This window comes from Tetrao urogallus, assembly GCF_951394365.1.
Source record: "Tetrao urogallus genome assembly, chromosome: 17".
Classification (NCBI taxonomy): Eukaryota; Metazoa; Chordata; class Aves; order Galliformes; family Phasianidae; genus Tetrao; species Tetrao urogallus.
In genome coordinates, this window is record NC_136830.1 from 8800947 (window position 1) to 8819998 (window position 19052).

At 41.9% G+C, this 19052-nt stretch overlaps 1 protein-coding gene across 1 annotated transcript in view; it reads right to left on the reverse strand.

Moving 5' to 3' along the window:
• The window catches only part of DEPDC5 (DEP domain containing 5, GATOR1 subcomplex subunit), a gene marked incomplete at both ends in the record, with an annotated part of 40883 nt that overhangs the window by 6419 nt on the left and 15412 nt on the right, over window positions 1–19052 (reverse strand). The window contains 15 exons of the mRNA XM_079544006.1: window positions 1983–2207; window positions 2502–2610; window positions 3596–3728; window positions 4185–4262; window positions 5036–5187; window positions 6748–6810; window positions 8948–9056; window positions 9839–9972; window positions 10835–11054; window positions 11950–12117; window positions 12281–12398; window positions 13470–13630; window positions 14440–14623; window positions 15889–15954; window positions 18000–18097. Of these exons, the coding sequence (XP_079400132.1) occupies window positions 1983–2207; window positions 2502–2610; window positions 3596–3728; window positions 4185–4262; window positions 5036–5187; window positions 6748–6810; window positions 8948–9056; window positions 9839–9972; window positions 10835–11054; window positions 11950–12117; window positions 12281–12398; window positions 13470–13630; window positions 14440–14623; window positions 15889–15954; window positions 18000–18097 (2018 nt within the window). The remainder of the gene's footprint in view (window positions 1–1982; window positions 2208–2501; window positions 2611–3595; window positions 3729–4184; window positions 4263–5035; window positions 5188–6747; window positions 6811–8947; window positions 9057–9838; window positions 9973–10834; window positions 11055–11949; window positions 12118–12280; window positions 12399–13469; window positions 13631–14439; window positions 14624–15888; window positions 15955–17999; window positions 18098–19052) is intronic.

The window sequence follows — 19052 nt, forward strand, 5'->3', positions numbered from 1 at the left end:
CCAATTGACTTGTTCTAGCAAGTATTTAACTAAGGATTTATTGAGTACATCGGAGAGGAGCAGGCAGGTTATTCTCCAGTCACAGACTACACTACATACATGACTAAAATGGCTAGTGCATGCATTGCTATAAATCGGAAGGGACAAGATTAAGTGTATCACAGGTCAGACTTCCACTGGGAAGGAAAGGGGACAATCACTGGGCAATAATAGGGGAACTGGGAGGGAAAAAGATTTTAGAGATCCATGGAGCTTGTTCCAGAGCTCCCAATGCTTGCATGCAGTTTTATATCACAGCCTGACATTTAGGGAAGGTGGGGAGGGGAAGAAAGAAAATCCACAACCAAATCAAAGCCAAGAGAGGAACAAATGAAGTCACGTGGACCAGATGTCATCTGGGTTTAGTAAAGCTCCTTGCCTCAGATGAGCTGGTAACATTTCTTTGGGAACCCTGTTTAGAAGAGGGACAGCACAGAAACATCAGTTAAAACAGTTCCTTGGTAAGGAAACTGGATCTTCCTCCAGGACACTTATTTCTCAAACAACTATGTGAGCTACCTGGAGGTATTTTTCATTATTCCAAGAACTGCATGTTAGTTAAACAGCAGAACAGAAATAATCACAACTGAAATGAATGTTACACAGGTGTATACTCCAACAAACACTGCGGGAATACTGCTGGCTCTTTGCCCACTTCCCCAGGTGCAAGCTTATGAGTCTCAATTTTCTCATCTCACAAAAGAGAATAGACATAGAAAAGTGGTTTCTTGGCCTATGTAGTGAGTAAGAGATCAAAGGAGGAACACGATCCAGCCCAGGCCCCTCCAGCCTCCACAGTGCTCCTACACCAGCCTACGTTCAGGCTTTGGCTCTGGCAAATCCTTGAGCTAATGAGGTTGGATACTGGCCAAGGCAGCAGATTTATCGTGTGACAAGGAAAAATATCCAACATATGTTGGCTTCAGGGAATTAACCATTAGTTCAGACTTGCATCCTTAACACTTTCCCACTTCTGATGCTGTTCCTCTTCCAACAAGGCTTTCAGAAATACACAAAGATGACTGTAATTCCAGATTTAGGAGATACTGCACAAGCAGTAAGAAGCTTCTCTTCAGAAGGTCAACTGTACAAAACAGGAGAACAACAGAAGTTTTTATCCCTAATCGAGATGGGCTTTTAAAAGGTGTATCTAATAAATCTGAAACTACAATTCCATAGCAATTATTTCTCTGGTAATTTTAAACAGGGAAAGGGGAACAAAAGCAAGTGAGTCAGGCTGGCCTGGAAATAAAGAGATGACAAAGCAACAAAGTCAAGCATGCAACCAGTATGTTTCACGGGCTGTTAGTGGCAGCATTATAGTTCACACAGTACAAAATTTCAGATATCATAATGGTTTCTCATTCAGGAACACTATTATCTTTGATATGCAATCCCTGCTGCTTCTACGCTGCAGAGACAATTTGTAGCTGGGCCTCCCAGGCTTTAATATAGGGAGTCTCTCCATCAATGATTCAGATTAGCCAAGAAGCCTGGAGCACATAATCACAGACAGCTTCTCTAGCACATCTGGATCAGACTGGGACTCTCGCCATCGAGAAGCAACTCAGCATGTCATTTCAGGCAGTTTGCCTGCTTGGCTGTTTCACAACAGATTGAAAAGAGTTCCTCTGGATCCACAAGAAGGCAGGTTAGTGTTCTCCTTCGTGAGTTCTAGAGGATGCCATGGCAGTTCAGTAACACACAACTCTTTCACCATTGTTTCAAAATAAATTCCAGTACTCAGAAGCAAAAATTGCCCTGCCCAGCCAGTGAAACACACCTTGGACATTCGAGTTTACCTGCAAGACACATGGAAGGCCAGCATGAAATCTGCAGCTTTATTGCTGGTCCACGTGAGATCATACCCTTGGCTGGCTGCTCTTCCCCCTTCAAACTATCCCCGTGAACTTCCCCAGCTGTCACCTGTGCTGTGCATCTACCTAATAATGCAGCTGCCTGGCTCCGTCCTCCGAAACTGCGGCTAAAGGAACTGTGCCTACTTGCATAGGAGGCTGGGCGGCTGGGCAGCCAGGGCAGGAAAAACGCGGGGATTTCCGAGTGCAGGAGCTCTTCTGCCACAAAGGCCACCTCAAACCATTTCCTCTGGAAGGCAGAGAAGTCATCCATGGCAGCTGTGTGCCACATGGCAGGCTGCTGCATGCCCACTGAATAAAAGGCAAGGGGAGGGACAGAAGACCATTAGAAACAAGTGCTCGGGATCAAGAAAGAGAAGATCTTTCTAAAAATGGGTAAGGAAAACAAAAATATTAGGCTATGTTGTCTGCATTTTTTTTTTCTTTTTAAATAATATTCCCAAAGTCTGCATTTCCTCAATTCTCTTTAGAGCAATGCTTTTGGTTGCTCCCAAAGTGAATTTCTGCTGCAACACCCATCAAGAATCAAGTACAGCTAGCAATTACACAAAGGAATAATGAGGAATGCCTCGTAACAATTCTGACCTCGGTCAGGTTCTTTGTCCACAACGATCTTGTAAAAATAAAAGCCATAAATAAAGGTTCGTAAAGCTTCTCCAGATGCATGGACAATCAGCTGCTCTTCTAGCATTTTCTGAACAACAAAAAAAAAGAACAAAACAACACAATGGAAAAGAAGTCATTCTTTTAGCTACACAAAAGATTATTAAGGAACAGTTGGAAATCAGTTTTCTCCCTGACATCTTTTTGTTCAGATGTGTGCCTATGGAGAATACCAGCAATGTTATCTCTTGATATTCAGCAAAGGTGCCCAGTCCTCATCTTCTGGAGAAACTGCATTTGACCTTTCCATAGTTGTCTGCCTTCCTCCCTTACCATGCTCTGGATTTACAGATGGATTCACAGGGAGAGTTCAGAAACATTCTAGGTTCTCCATTAATTGATATGGGATCTCAGTAGAGCAATGAGCTCCAAAACATTTCCAGCCACTGCCCAGACACAGCTCAATATGGAAGACAGATTCATGAACACAACCAGCATGTGCTTCAGCACTCCTAAGACAGAGGACATTTGCTGATCGTATATGATCGATATACAAACAACTTAATTAACCAAACTAATTACTACAAGACACAAAAACACCACACTGTGGTGCTTTGTGGTTCCAACACAATGGAGAGTTCATGGTAACTTGTAGCTAACTGGAGTTTTATGCAGAACTATCACTACGTGTATGAGTGCTACAATAACATATATACATTACTACTGAAGACCACACTGCTGTTTTGTGATATGGAATCCTAAAAATTCAAACTTTTCAAGAGAAAACGATTCTTTGCTAAGATATAAATCAAGCAGCACTAGGGAATGCATATTTACTGTGATTTCCATCACCAACTAGCATCTATCATCTCAGAAGTGCAGAAAATGTTGGTAAAAGTTACTTTCAGTAGTGACTTCGTGACCTCGTGTTCTGTTGAACACATTTTTCAGTATCTATCAAGAGTAGGATTTTAATAAGAAACAGGAATTAGCGCAATGCTTTCCTCCACTATTCTACTGTCTTCAAAGAGTGGGGTGTTTCTGGCCCTCTCTGCTCCCTGAGGCAGTTCCCTTACCTGCATTATGTCAATCGCCATGGCTTGGGTTTGCACACCTTCCACGTTATTCACCAACCAATGCACAACTTCTGCACTGATGAAACAGGAAGGAGAGAGGCCCTTCTGCTCAGAGAGCAGCTGGATCCCTGTGCTGAAACACAGCAAGTCAAACACGTTAGCACAGCCTGCTCAACAATTCTGTTTAATTAGTAAGACAAAAATCACTGTTGGGTGGAAAAAAAAAAAAAAGAGGAGCTAAAGATAGAAGACAGTAGGTGCACAGTGTCCCCAAAGTGGAATTTTTGTTTGTTAGTTTTGGGTGATAAGATAAAGATGACATTGACAGCACTTCAGTGTTACTCTCACTGAGAATTCTCACTTTGGCAGGACCAGAACTCTAGTAACTGAAGTCTGTACTGCAGTGCTGGTACCTCAATGTTTAAAGATCATTGCTGGAGAGATTGGAACTGAAAGCAAGAAAAGTTGGAGAAACTCTTTCACATTTCTCATTCACATTACAGGAGTTCTCCTGTAAGTGAGACCATGCCCCACATCCACTTACAAAACTTGGAGACAGATGTTAAGCATATTTGGATTAAACACTTACGTAGGATGTTTCATGGCTTCGAGAATCTCCATCAAGGTGGAGGACGAAGTCAGAGAGCTTACTGAGCACTGCTGAGAGCTGCAAAGCAAACAGACCTATGTTCAAAAAGCAGGGCAGCTCGCCAGATTTGCTCCAATATGAGCACTTCAGAAAAATACTGATTTCTCCTCTGAACAAGACTTAGTTACATTTATTTCCTTTTTCCTTCTAACATGGACAACTAGAGGCATTACACTCCTTTCTCCCTTTCTCCCCCTGAGGCTGTCAGGTTATTGCTACAGAGACCCAATTCACACACGTGGGATGAAGACATAGGACAGCAAATACTCTAAAACTAGCTTTATCTTTTTTTTTTTTTTTTTTTAACTTTAATATACAACTACAGGAAGCAGGTGCTGATACAGTTTATTTTTGAAGTTGCTTCCTCCCTGGTGTCTTTCCTCCAGGTCGGATCCTCTTGGATTTCTACAACCTACTCCACCCAATAAGGCCTGCAGGGCTCCCTTTGTTGAACAGACAGAAGGCAGATGTCAGTGATGTCAGTTTAAAGCCTGGCCTTCTGCTAACAGATTTCAGTCACAGAATGCCCTCATTTCTAGAAGAACGAAGCTCTTTTTGGAGGTGGAGCAATGAGACCTTGGTTCATTTAATTCTGGAAAACTGGGTTGCAAGGCTTATTTTTCACTACTGCTCTTTCTGCACATGGAAGAGTCTCGTGACAAATGCCTTCTAGTGCTGACAGACACAGCACATCTTGTTCTCAGGTTCCTGTTTAAGTGCCTATTCCACAACACCTGAAGGAGGAATCTACTGTGCAGATCCACTGTGCAGCACTACTGTGCTCCTCTTACCTGCCCTCTGCAGCACCAGCTGTTACATATCCTTGGTCTGTTGTGCTCTGGGAACTTCCCAAGCTCTGAGTGCTGCCCCTCTCGGCTGACTGCCCTGTGTTTATCAATGTATTGGCATCTGAGGTTCCAGGAACTGATTGATCTATAGAGACCTGCACGGAGTAAAGACACATTTATAAGATTTACAATGTAATCTTTCCTCCGTTTCCTTTCTTCCCCTGCCCTCCCGATTTTCCATCTCAGCTTAAGTTTGTTAATGACAAGCAGTACTATAAAGCTAGAACAGGCATACAGTGAAAGCATAAACGCAGTCTTTCTTTTGTTACCACCACAGAGCTGTTGACAAACATAAATTTACCTATGCTGGCATTCCACAGTGACCCTGGTAAAGACGAGGATTGACAACTGTGTTGAAAGAACCACTGACAAATTAATAATCCCAGTCCCAACCTGACGTTTTCAGTTTGAGTGTGATTATAAACATGCAATGGACAGAACAGGAAATTTAGTCACTATGAGAAAGTAGTAAGCAGTTAGAGAAAACATTTTCAACTCTCAGACAAAAATATGCAGATGTACTACACAGAATTCAAGTTTCATAATGCACGGAATCAGTTCATCTTCCTTTCTTCCTTAAGGCAATACTGGGAGGCTGGCTGGCACCCACCCACACCTGTGTCACTGAGACAACAAGAACATTTTCCCCCTGCAGGAACATTTGCACTATTCCACGGTAGACTGAATAGTTCAAAAATTAACATAAAATCTTTTCAGAAAGAACATGAAAGATTCAGCAAAGTACAGGCTGTAACTGCCATCTGTCTTTAACACGTATGGCTCAGGAAAGACATTATATAAAGCTAGAAAGGTGGGGGAGAGGAATACGAACAGCAGAGTAACTAAGCAACTCAAGTTAGTGTAAATATGAGGGCTGATCTGCCATGATGAATCCACAGCACAAACACAGCTAAAAAAAAAAAATCACAAAGCTGGTAGTTTGAGTTAGAGGTCTGACAGTGAGACCAGAATTCTTCATATTGTTTTCCATTTCTTCCATCCCAAGGATCTCTCATGCTGCAATGGCAGGTGTCCCTCTTTGAGCAGTCAGAAATGGCAAATGCTGACATGGAATCTACAGTCCCCACACTCAGCTAAAACCACTCTCCCTACTCAGAGCTCACTTAAACCAGCAGTATTTTCTACTGTTATACTGTATTATTGCTAACTCTTAACTGCTGTTAGGTGTACAAACAGCTTCTATCACAGTGGCTCTTAAATCAAGATGAAAACAGTATTTTCTGCCCTCAGTTTTTTTAAGAACTCGAGGACACAGTTTGATTTGGATCTCTCACAGTCAAAGACCACACGAGGAACACAGATGAGAATGGGGTAAGTAAGCTGTTGTCATTTCACTTAGCAAGGGAAGTTGGAAAAGCAGTACTTGGTGAAGCACAGAAAGAGAAGCTTCAGTAGTTGACAAGACAGTAATGCAAAGGACAGTAATGCAAGGCACACGAATATCCAAGGCACACCAAAATATTGAACGGTAGAAGAGTCACGTCCTCCACCACTGGTCACTCTGTCCTTTTAACACTGTGCATCTCTCAGCAAGCAGATCTGGAAACTAGCCAAGTTGCAAGCTCAAGACAACCAATGCTCTCCATTGCCTCAATCCGAAAGCCAGAGATGACAAGACCCCATTCAAAACTAACCTGTGAGAAGAAAGTTGAAGCTGAGCGAGGGCTGCGAACAAAATCCATAAAGAAGGCCCCATCCTGAAGGCATCAGAGGAAGTAGGCCCATTAATGGCACCAGGAACAAGGAGATGAAGCAAATACAAAGTTGTGGAAATACAAAAATGACCACAGAGAGAAAGTAAGAGGAGAATGTAAATCCCAAACAGATCCAGAACGTCAGGTGCAGCAGAATGCAGAGAATCAGGAGTTACACACGTACCCTTGCTTTCTCTCTCTGTACCAAGATATTGCTCTTCCTCAGCACAGATGCTTTTCCAAAGTTGTGAAAAATACACTGACCAGAAGCCAATTCAAAACTGTGGCCTTTCCTCCACACTTTTATAAGAGAAAGACTTGAACTCTAGAGTAAGAGGATTTTCATCCCAAATGCAAAGTTAAACAGTGATACAGGAAATTGCAGAACCACGTGTAATGACACACATACACAGTAGGCCAGCTTTTTTCTGGTCCCAGTCATTCAAACAATACAGAGGGAGAGGCAAAGCAGCTCTTTTCAGAAAGCATACTGCTCCTGTCAAATGCAGGTCTGGCACGATGTAAAGAAAAAGGAAGAAAAATCCATCAAAAGATCTTCCAAACACTGTATTTAACGCTTCATGCAAAATCAAAACAGGCACTGCCTATGCTAAGCTCCCTGCCTACTAACCAGCCCCAGATGAATGTATCTTTTGCTGCTATTCAAAGACATGTCAAGATTTCTTATCATAAAAGACAATGCAGTGGAACTCAACTGCGTTTTCATTCTCTATTTGCAATTCTTTATCCTGTTCCCTAGGTAAAATATTTTGTCTACCTTGCAGCTAAGAGGATGCTTACATGCAAATGAAACATTTCATGGAAAGAATCAATACCAGGGTTACATGGCTGGCAATTTACATAGCACAGAGATAATGCCAGGCAATGTATATCCATTAGGGCAAAGAGTCAGCAAAGAGATTCTGCAGCAGACCAATTACTGCATTAAATAATTATGTATTGTATAGTAACTGGCTGAAGTGACCTGTCAGTTCTACTCTGAAACAGAGAAGAAGTGGAGCCAAGGCTCAGTTTTGATCTGGAACAATTCCAGTGCTAGCAGTATCTCAGGAAAGGATTTGCTCCTGTGGCTGCTGACAGAGCACACAGCTGTGACAATTTGTCAGTACTTGGGCTGTAAGTCTGTGGGCAGCAAACAGACGTACCTGTGCTGTTGAGCCCTAACAGGTCTGTGTGTCCTGGACACGCACAACACACACTTGTTGATGTTTCCAAGTGCCTGCAAAGTTGCCAGATAAGGATACCTGTCCAGTGGAACCCTTCTGACAAGCATAACCCATCAATTTGCAGAGTCCAACTTACAAGAGGGGCCTTGTAAGAGCAGTTCTCGTAAGGGGCCTTACAAGAACAGAGTAGAGGGGGACAATCACCTCCCTGCCCCTGCTGGCCACCCTTCTTCTGATGGAGTCCAGGATAATGCAGAACAACTCCACTCACATCTTTCTGTGCCTTACATGAAATTTTCACCAGGTTCAGTGGTAAAAAGAAACATTCATCATTTCCATATTTAAAAAGGGAAGGCACTCGCAGCACAGTTCACAGGAAGGCTGAGGAATAGTATAGCTCCTTAAGGGCCTGAAGAAAGCAAGATGACAGTCTTCTCCATCCTGGAGTATAGTTAGTGCAGGAAAGACATCAAACTCATGATCCAGGAACACACCTTCCTCAAACAGAAGTAAGCAACTGGAGTTCCAGCTATTAAGATTCCACTGAAGCTTCACACATGGTTTAATTCTGCTCTGTGAGACAGTCACCACGTAGGTGTAGGACTTCACTGTACTGTTTAACCTAAAATGAAACTCTGACTGAAATGAAGCGTGCTGCCAGGAAAGGAAATGGGCTAATTAACAATTGCCACCATGTAAATTAGCACAAGAGAGTTTAGCAAATGCTGAGATAAGCACCCCAGAGATTTCATCAGTGCGCAGTCATTAAAGCACAGTTGTGCTGCAAACTCTTCTTTATGCCCTCACACACATCCTGGGCACAGGACCACTAGCTGAATTACAGAGTTAAACATGGCATGAGGTAGTCGTGTTCTTAGAATAATAATCCTCTTTACTTAAGAATTTCTCAAATAATAAATAGTAGGCATAAAAAAGGACCAAAAATGCTTTACCTTACGAGGGCTGTCCATGTAGGTGGGTGTGATAGCAATGCTCCCACTCTCTGAAGGCTGCCCAGAGCTCTTCCCAGAGAGCATTGCTGCCTGCTGCTCCCCCAGACTCCTAAAACAAAGGCAGGAATTCAGAGTTTGATCAAATACTGCCAGTTCTGCCTGAAGAGAAGCGCTGGGGAAGGGAGCTACAGTATTCTCAGACATTTGCTTCTCCACGCTCTGAAGCACAGAACCAATCCAATATTTCTTTTTAAGTACTTCAGATTTTTTACCCCACACAAACGAAATAGTTCCTTGAACCTACTCAAATTTCTTACCATTACAACTATAAACATCTCTTATTTCTGACAGCAGAAGTGTTATAAATTGTTTTCAGCATATCTGGTATTAGCATTCTGAGTTTCTTCAAACCATTCTAGATGAGTACCAAAAAAAAAAAAAAAAACCCTCAGAAGTTTCAGAGGCATTTCAATAAACATCAACAGTACAAACAAGATATTTTCTTTAGGCTACATTCATTACCCAACATTTGTATTGAGCCTACCCTACAGATGTGTACACTTCTGTATCCATATGAGCTTAACTGGAACAACTGTACTGGCAAATCAGAAATGATGACACATCTGGTATGTGATGGATTGCACTTCTAGAGTCTCCTTGCTCCTTTTCAGTCTTTTCATTCTAGAAGTACTACAGAAACATAATAGAAAGAAGTTCCAGGAAAAGCCCAGTACACTCTGAGCTCTGCCACAAGGTTAGTGGAGAAGCAAGATCCCACACCACTCCCTTTTTCAAAACAAAGTTCCCCTGCCTGCCTTAGTCAGTCCAGGTGGAAGATATGCATGAAAGATAGCCTACGTTTTTCCACACACCCTAACTGTAGAAACTCACTTCTGATTGGCTTCCATCTCCAGCAGAGCTGAGAGTGCTGAGGTTCCTTTCTTCCCAATGGGAGGCCCAGGCTGCTCCAGAGAGTGGGTGGGGAGCGGACCAGCAATCTGCAAGCCTTTCATGGCAGACCCTTTCTAACAGAGGAAAAATGAAAGCACAGACCTGAACAAGCCAGGATTAACTAGTAAGCAAGAACACAGCATCTCATGACAGCAGGGCTTTACTAATCAAACTTTAAAAATGGAGCTAAACTACAAGTAAATGAGAAATGGACTGGTCTGATGTTTTTGAAAGGATGCTGTTGACAAAATAAAACATATATCTCCTGGTAACAAGGTGGCTTTGCTCCAAAATAAACCACTCCATTCAGCATGTGAATTCAAAGAGAACTTAATACGCACTAACCAGTTTCTCATGGTTCTTTTTAAAACCACTGTTTACCAGGTATTCATCTATACGGTTCTCTTTTTCTCAATCTTTTTTCTAAGTCTGTAGCACACAGCCAACCAGATAAGAGAAGTCTGCAGCCTCACACTTTCACAGCTCTCTTTTCACCAATGATCTGCATCACAAGCTGCAGTGTGTCCAGGTTAACCACAACCACAGCACAAAGCAATGTACATTGCAAATAGGTGACACCAGGCTTATGGCATGGGCAGAGCAGCTGGCTACAGCCAAGGTATCTGTGCAGAAGAGCTTGGCTTCTCACCGAGTGAGCTGACAGTTCCAATTCTGTTTCCAGCCACAGCAGTACGTGGCACCCCTTCCAGGGGAACTTAATTAGTTTAATCAGTTGAGTAGCAGCGAGGTGCTAATAAGACCACACTGTTTGACATCTGAAATATGTCATCCGGCATGGCACTGTGCTGTATGTCCAGATACAGGCTCATTCAAGTGTTTGGATTGTCTCAGCTATTTCTGCTAATGCTTCATTAGACTATGCAGAGAAACCCAAAGTTAGGGAAAGAACTACTAGGTAAGCCTGCATCTTCTCACCCGAATCATTCGATCGGATCGATGGCGGCGACGAATGCGGTTCAAACCTTCCACAAAGCGAATGAAGCCATCGAGGAGCTGCCACTCCTCCTCATCAGAACGGGGCTTGTCTCCATACACATCACAGTGCACTTCTCCCTCCATAATACGCTTTGTGGCACTGATGCAGGCAGGCAGAAGGAGAAAGCGAGTCCTCCAAAATTTCAGTGATTCAATAAGGCTGCAGGAAGAAAGGTGGAAGACATGAAAGTTCAGCAGAGCTGCCTGTGAAGGATTCTACAGTAAGTAAATCTATCAGCTGTCAATTTCAATAGAGTAAGCATCTCATTCTGTTATGTGTGTGTGACAGAAGGCAGACAAGCATTGAAGTGGTCAGCAAAACGAATGCCACTGGGAAGTATTCCAGCACACTAAGAAGACTGTGAATGAGAAGAAAAATCAAGGCCATCCTCAGAATGAATTGTATCACAGGGAAGTATTTTCTGATCTATAAAAGGGAAGGCTACAAAGTCTTTTGCCCCCAAAAAATAAACTAAAAAAAGGAATGTCTGTGGTACACTTCACAGCAGCAAGTGCTTTGGCTGACACCTGAAAAGAAACAAGGATACAGAAACACTGGTCTTGTTGAGAGAAGGTATCAAAAAAGCTGTTGACACTAGTGAAGATATCCCACACCACTAATGAGAAGCTCCATTCCACATAGTTTATAAGTAGGAATACAGTAAAGCTATGTCTACAATTTGAGCAAGAATCCAACAGATACAGAGCTGAATGGGAGTTTTGAGTCAGATCCAGAAATGAGTAAGAAGCCAAGAAAAGCATCTGCAGATGCAGATACAGAAAGCCCCCATACTTCTTTGCATCTGTGGCAGAGAAGTAAAAGTTTGTGCTGAGTTTTGATACAAAACCTTGGTAGTAAAGACCAGAAAATGCAACAGAAGCACTGAGTAAGATTCCTATAGCAGTAAGAGAGGTCTGCAGCACTGAGAAAGCAGACAGCTGCTCTCTGGTGTACTGAGCATTTGTAGGTCGAACTTACTTGAAGAAATTTGAGGTCAGAATGGAAAAAAGGAAATCAGGACACAGAACAATCTGGATGGAAAAGGAGATCTCACCTGAAATCCTCTGAGCCAGCAGAGCAGATATACTGATCCAAGTAATTCCACTTGTATTCTTCTAATCTCTCGTGGGAAAACTCTACCCAGCAAGAGACAAATTCAGAGTCAGAATGAGAGGGGCACAAGCTGTAAGTGTAGTTTATCTGAGCAGATTCATATGGATACCTAAAAAAATACAACACAAACCTTAATCTTCGCATTATCAACAGCAGTGCTTCTCCTTCTTCTAAAGGGGCAGAAGCTTCACAGTACATTCTTTTGAGTATAGGCAGCTGGGGAAGCATATTCATCTGCACATTATAAACTGCTCAACCACAGAGATACTCACTTGGGCAGATATCGAGTCACAGTAATTATTTTGTCTTTTAATGTCACTTTGTGGAAAGTACGGCCCATGCTCAGCCAGTACTGATCTTCTTCCTCAGGTCGATTTCTTGAAACAAGGCCTAGATGTAAAAATCAAAGCACAGGTCCTTTTAGCTTCCTGCAACATCCAAAACTTTATAAACAAACTGGACCTATAGAAAAAGACTCCAGAGACAGATTTCTGAACTCAGACAAACTGAAAGACATCTTCCACCTTTTTCAGGGACATCTGCAGAATGAGCTTTTTGTTCTTGCAGTTTGTGAAGGCATTTGTCCAGTTATAATATTAGCAACACATACATCATCAAAATAGACTTTCTTTAGGCAGGACAAGGAGAAAACAAACAACATGAAGTGCTGAGAAACCGGTGGCTACAATTGTAAAGCTGGGCTCCACTTTCCCTTCCTCTCTGTCCTTTATTTCTGGAAATAATCACTTAAACTCAACATTACAAATCAGTGAAAAACCACTACATCTTGTGTATCCCCTGCTCTATGGACACTGTATCACTCTTGCCTGGAGAATATTCAGAAAGAAGTCTAAAGGCAAACAGTAAATCAGGTTCTCTCCACTGAATATGAGATTGTCTCATCCCACTCCCAGTCCTCTGTAATGTAACTAGGTTTAGCTGACACCTGGTTTCAGGATAATAAAACTTCACTTCTCTGCTTGGGACTTTCACAGCTATTACAAAGCTGGAAAAACACTGCTAGATTAATTTTGTAACTTTCAGATACACAAATTTTGGAGGTTTCAGTCTGTCATCTAACAGAGATGTGCCTGCCTTGTAGTAACCCTGTGAATTGTGGTTAAGATGCATTCACCCAAAGTACACTCAAGCCATATTAAATCTAGGTTCAGCATCATGAAAATGAGGCCAGCTTCTTACTGCATTCCAAAAATCCTGTGGGTTTTCCTTCACAGTGCTCCTGAGTTGTTTGTGCTGCCCCAAATCAGGCTCTCCCCCACCAAACTTTTTTTTCACATAACAGAAAGAAACCAACCCCAAACCAACAACAAGGAAACTGAAACATGTACAAAAAAAATGACAGTGGTTTCAAGGAATATCTCTGCTTGATTCATGGACGTTACTGGCACTGGCAGAAGGAGAGAGAGACAAAAACTTCATTTTCAATCCAAAGTCACCCACCTCGACTGTAAAGGGGACTGCTGCTGAGCGGGGGTGGCACAGTTGTGGCTGGCTTCTGTGGTTTAGATTGCACAATAATTTGATAGCCTTGCATGAGACGCTGACAAATAAACTCCTCAAACACCTGCTGGGCTGTCATCTGCACTCCTTCCTCATCTCTCCTGAACACAAAGGTTAAGAAGGAGAGCAGAATAAGGAAGCTGACCACACACCTATTCTTAGCTCTGTGTTTCCTAATTGAGGACTTATTCCCACACTGAGCTCTCTGCAAGTGAAGCACTCTGCCTGTGAAAGCAACCTGCAGGAAGTGGAGAGAAAATGCACCCTGTTGTAAACAGGTGATGATGAGCTGCCTGGCAGTACTTAATAGCAGCTTCTGTGAAAGCTCATTTTAAACCAGTAACAGAAAAAGACTCCAAAAGATTTGCTTACAACTTCCAATAAATACAAAGATCATTTTTTACAGCACTTTCCAGAGAATCTCAGTACAGACTGTACATGTTCAGCAGAACTCAGACTGCAGGTGAGCAGGCAATGCTCCACCCTTCCCCACAGCAGGAATTCAGGAGCAGAGAAAGATTTAAAGGCAGTTAAAACATCAGTCAGCAGCTGGGATGATGAGAGACTCAGCATCACTACGCTGTGCTACTACAACTACTTCCTCTCTTGAACTTTGCCCTCCTGCTCTAAAGGGATATTTCTTCTTGGGGGCTCTTGTTATTTTTTGAAGTAGAACTTTGTAAGCAAACCATTCCTAAAAAAGCATAGAGTATAATACTGTCAGATGGCAACATCAGAAAAGGTGCAAAATTACCACTGAAATGAAAAAAATCCAAGTATTTTGCTGCTAGTGATATCAGCAGCTCATTTTTCTCTTGTATAAACTGCAAAGCATTCCTCTCCCATCAACTGTGTTTGAAGCACCTCGGATTCACTGCAAAACACTTGACAGAAAAGGTGCTGGCCAAACCTGTCCATGTCAGCTTCTGGGAGCAGATCATAGCAGCCCTCAGTGTAGTCATTCTGCAGGCTCTGGCGGTCGGGGAAGTAGTCCGTGGTAAGAGGGAGACAAGCCGGGGTAGTGAGAGATTTCCAGTCCACTCCAACTGTACAACAGAAGCCTGGCACTACGGGGGGAGCAGACAGTGTCAGAACTGCCTCGTCGCATCATTGGGGGGAGACAATCAGGGCATATATGGTCACCCATGGAAAAATTGGGTGTGGAAGGAGATGGAAGTATGTGAAGAGGAGCGTTAAGGTTGAAGGAGAAGTGTGGAGTTGGCATCAAGACAACAGGAACAAAAAGGGGACGGAGTGGGGAGGGGAAAGGAAAGTAAGAGAGGAAGAAGGGAGGGAGAGAAAGAGACAGTTTGTTAAACAATGCAGTGCCACATGCTAATTCAATCCCATCATGCAAACAGCAATCAAAGTTAATGCATTTAATTTTCTATTGATTGAAAGCTAAAGCCAAAACAGTCACTGCTCTGCCAAAATTACAGCAAGTTGGGTGCATTTACAAGTTATTAATAAAATAGGAGAACATTCCAAGTCTGAGCAAGAAAAATCAGACCAGCTTTGCATCCCAGATAACTGCAGAATGAGTTGGGGATGAGCAGACAAAGAATGACAGACCAGCCTCATTTTGGAATAGTACAGCAGCACAAAAGGGAGTATTTCTACAGTTATAAAAACAGAAGACAGACCCAGAGGAAGACCAGAAAAATATTAACTTGGAAAGAATCCTTTCCCACACCACCTTCTGGAGTTATGTTGCAGATTCAAGATTACAGAGATCTAAAACTAGGCACTGAAAAGCAAAAGCTGACCAAATCAGCCATATCATCAGTTCATTACTGCACTACTTTTTCCCCTGCCTCGAGCAATACGTAGCAAGGCACAGGGCCAACTACTAGTTCTTCTCACAGAGGTCTTATAAATTATTTTACTACGAAAATGTTAATAGGAAAAACACTGCAGAAGGAAATTACAAAGACCTGTTATAAAGAAAATGTTTTCGTGCTTGTTTCTGTATTAGACTGAGGTACACAATTCTCACTAAATGACACCAAACTCAGAAGCTGACTGCACTACTTCTGCTTCATTTGGCTGTGCCAAGCGAGCCTGTCATACTGAGAAGCACATAAGAGTTCAGTCACTTCAGGTTTCAATACAATAGCATGTGGTGAGAAAGGAATTTCAGACATAAGACGACAAACAGTTCATATATTCAGAGATATGGAACTTCTGTCAGTGAGACACTCAGAATAGGGAGAACCTGACACAGCAGCACAAAAAACTACTGCCGAAAGGCAAGCAGGCTCCTCCAGTTTCTTGCCTACCACCTCCTTATTCTTCTGTTCATTTCCCTCCCAACCTTCACATCTATTTCAATTCTTTCCAAAACCTTCCTCCTGCTTACTTGGATCTGGAGAGTTAGAGACAGCATCTTCTGATGAATCCTTGCTCTGAGTTTTGAGGTTCATCCCTACAAGAAAGAAAAATACGTATTTTTACTTTTTAAAATATTCCATGCCATGCCCTTTAAGAGCTCAGGATTCTGCACAGAATCTGAGATCTGCTGAGAAATCTTCTGCTGAGAAATAACGAAAAAAGAGATACACCAAGGCAACTAATGAGGAGAAAGCGAGACATAAAATTCCAATATCAAGTGTTCAGTGACTCTAAATAAGCCCAAAGTATTAATTATGGGCAGTTTTAAAGGCCAACAAGCATTTAAAGGAACAATTTAAAAAACCTGACTTAGATGCATCCAGGAAATTGATACATCATACCCGTTATTCTAAATAGCATTTACTAACAGAAAGGATGGTTATCTGCTCCCATTATGATGCTGGTAAAACAGTAGAGGTGGCTCAAACTGGCATTCATCTTTCATCAGCTCCACTGATGCCATCTGCCACCTAGCTAGGGAATTGCAACAAGATTTATTTGCTCTGAACTGTATCTACCATCTGCTGGATAACAGAGACACCATACTGAATGTCAGTGCAAACAGATGCAGCAGTTCTTTACTGTGAAGCACACATTGCAGCAAAACATGCTGTGGGCAGCAAAGGAGATCAGATTCACTGAGAAATCATATTTTTGGAAATAAGAAAAATAAGCGTTCCATTTCATAGATGACTTAAACCATAAGGGAGAAACATAAGTCAAATCACTGAGTCACACCACAGCAGCTACAGATGGCTGAGGGGGTTCAGCCAGGGAAGGCACCCATGATAACTTTCATAAAGACAGACACAGATCAGCCTCCACCACATACATGATTTACGTCCAACCTACAGACATGGAAGCTTTCTATAAAATTCAAGGATGTTTATTGTTTAACAGCAAATTATACCCAGCAGCTGAAATGCAGCTTAGACTTTGTTCTGGCAATTTGCTATCTGTCGTGCAGAAAAAGCAGAGGACAAAAATGACATGAATTCAAATGAAACCCAAAGAAGGAAATAATGGAAGTCGCTTTCAATGCAGCTACATGAACAAGACAAACATGAAAACTAAGCCTGCTAACAAAACACTCTCGTAACTCTGCAGTGACCATAGGGGAAATACATAACTGTTTTCACTCAAAAGCAATTTCAAAGGGTGAACTTTTTTTTAATACCAATTTGAAGATTTTTATTTATTTATTTTTAAGTCTTGAAAGTTATAGGACAAAAGATAATTTTAAAATTCTATGTATCCTATCTGAAAAGAACGTGCCTAAAATCAGAAGATAGGCTGCTATAGTCAGGCAACACAACCAAATGGTGCTGGGACATATTAATCCAGTTACAGGACTAAAAAGCCAAACAAACCAGAACAATTTCTACTAATGCAGGTCTGTGGGTAAGGTAAGAAACACAGCATTAATCTTCAACTGAAAGCACAGACATGAGTCTACTCTTTAAAATGTGATTAAATATTTTGGGCTGTGTGAGTAACATTTGGTGTGAGCAGCACTGTGTTCTGAGCGCTTAAAATCTGGAGAAAGTGCTTTGCTAAGGAACAAGAAGAAATGCCAGAAAGTATAAATTCCAGAATCTTCCATGCACAACAGGGCTGCAGCTTTACAGATGCTCTCAAAACCCTGATATGACAAACTTTATTAGTTTTAAACATAGAAGCTGATGGAATAGAAATGCTCAAATTTGTTACTGCAAATAATGATATCTAGAGGAAATCACACACGGAAAAAGAGCTCTGAACAAATCCAGTGCATATTTAGGGTTTTTTTTGTGTACATACATCAGTGCTTTGCTACTACAGAACTAAGCTACTGCCTGAGAGTTTATGGTATGCCAACAAGGAGCAGCTTTTCCTTCTGAAGTTTATAATATACAACTAGACAAGTAGAGACGCATCAAAAAAGAAGCATCTCCTCAGAGTTGGAAATGGTTTCTTCTGTTGTTGGTTCTTTTATCTGTAATGCCTGGTTCACCTACTTCCCATGCTTCCTGGCTCCACTACTGTTGCTGTCAATAAGGGCCTCGTCCCAAACACGAAGCTCTGCCACTGCTGTGTTACCTGCACCATTGCTGCCAGCCAGACCGTTGGAATACTCCTCTGTGCCACTGAAGCTCAGGAAGGAGGCACCGTCACCTGGATGCCGAGAAGTGCTGTGCCTGGAGAAAACCAAAGCAGCCTGTATTTCAGCACAAATACTTGCCACACTCATGACATTCCATACTTTCACTAACAAGCAATATAACAAATAACGAGCAACCAGCCTGCCATCCCAACTGAGCTTTCACAACCATGCTCCTCCTAATGATGTTTGCAAGATGGGAACAGGCACAAAAAAATACTGAGCAGTAACAGTGCACTGTCTTCACTGAACAACAGAGAGCTAGATACACATACATCTCCCCCAGAGAAATAAAACTTAGTTGTTTACTGAATCTGATTTCATGGCCCAGAAAGCCAGCATTCCAGACTAAGGAAATTGCTTTGTGTCATCCACAGAGACCACGAAAAGATTCAAAGAAAGTACCATCAAGAATAAGACAGCAGGAGACATGAGTGTTAAGATCAGAAATTTTAAAATATTATGAAGTAATAAGGAGGCAATAATCTTTTATTTGCAGTAGAATTACGGCACAAAGACTGTGAGGACAATATAATATGAAAATTATGCAACACACAGAGGAATGAGAGCATGCCAAAGGATAGCACACAAAACAAGCCAGGATAACAACCTCCCTTGAAAGAAATGAAAAATGCTTGAAAGAAAACCAGACTGAAATCTCCTGCAGGACTGTTCAAAGGCAGCATGGGAAAAACATCCCTGAAAATTCAGAAGGCAGAGGATAGCACATGCTCCTCACTCTGCTCATTCTGAAACAATATGGAACACCAACCTCTATAAGCAAGAGGAAATAACAGCAGGAAAAATAGTAAAATCATTGATAAAAGAAATTAGTATTGGCAATTCTGAGTTGTCTAGGATACCAAAATGCTTTTTTTTTTTGTAAACGATATTTAATAAGCATAGAGTGAAAAACAGACAAAACGTCTTCAATAAAAGAATTACCAGGCAAAAACCAGGTAAGAGAGTATCTGGAAATTGGAGAATAACTG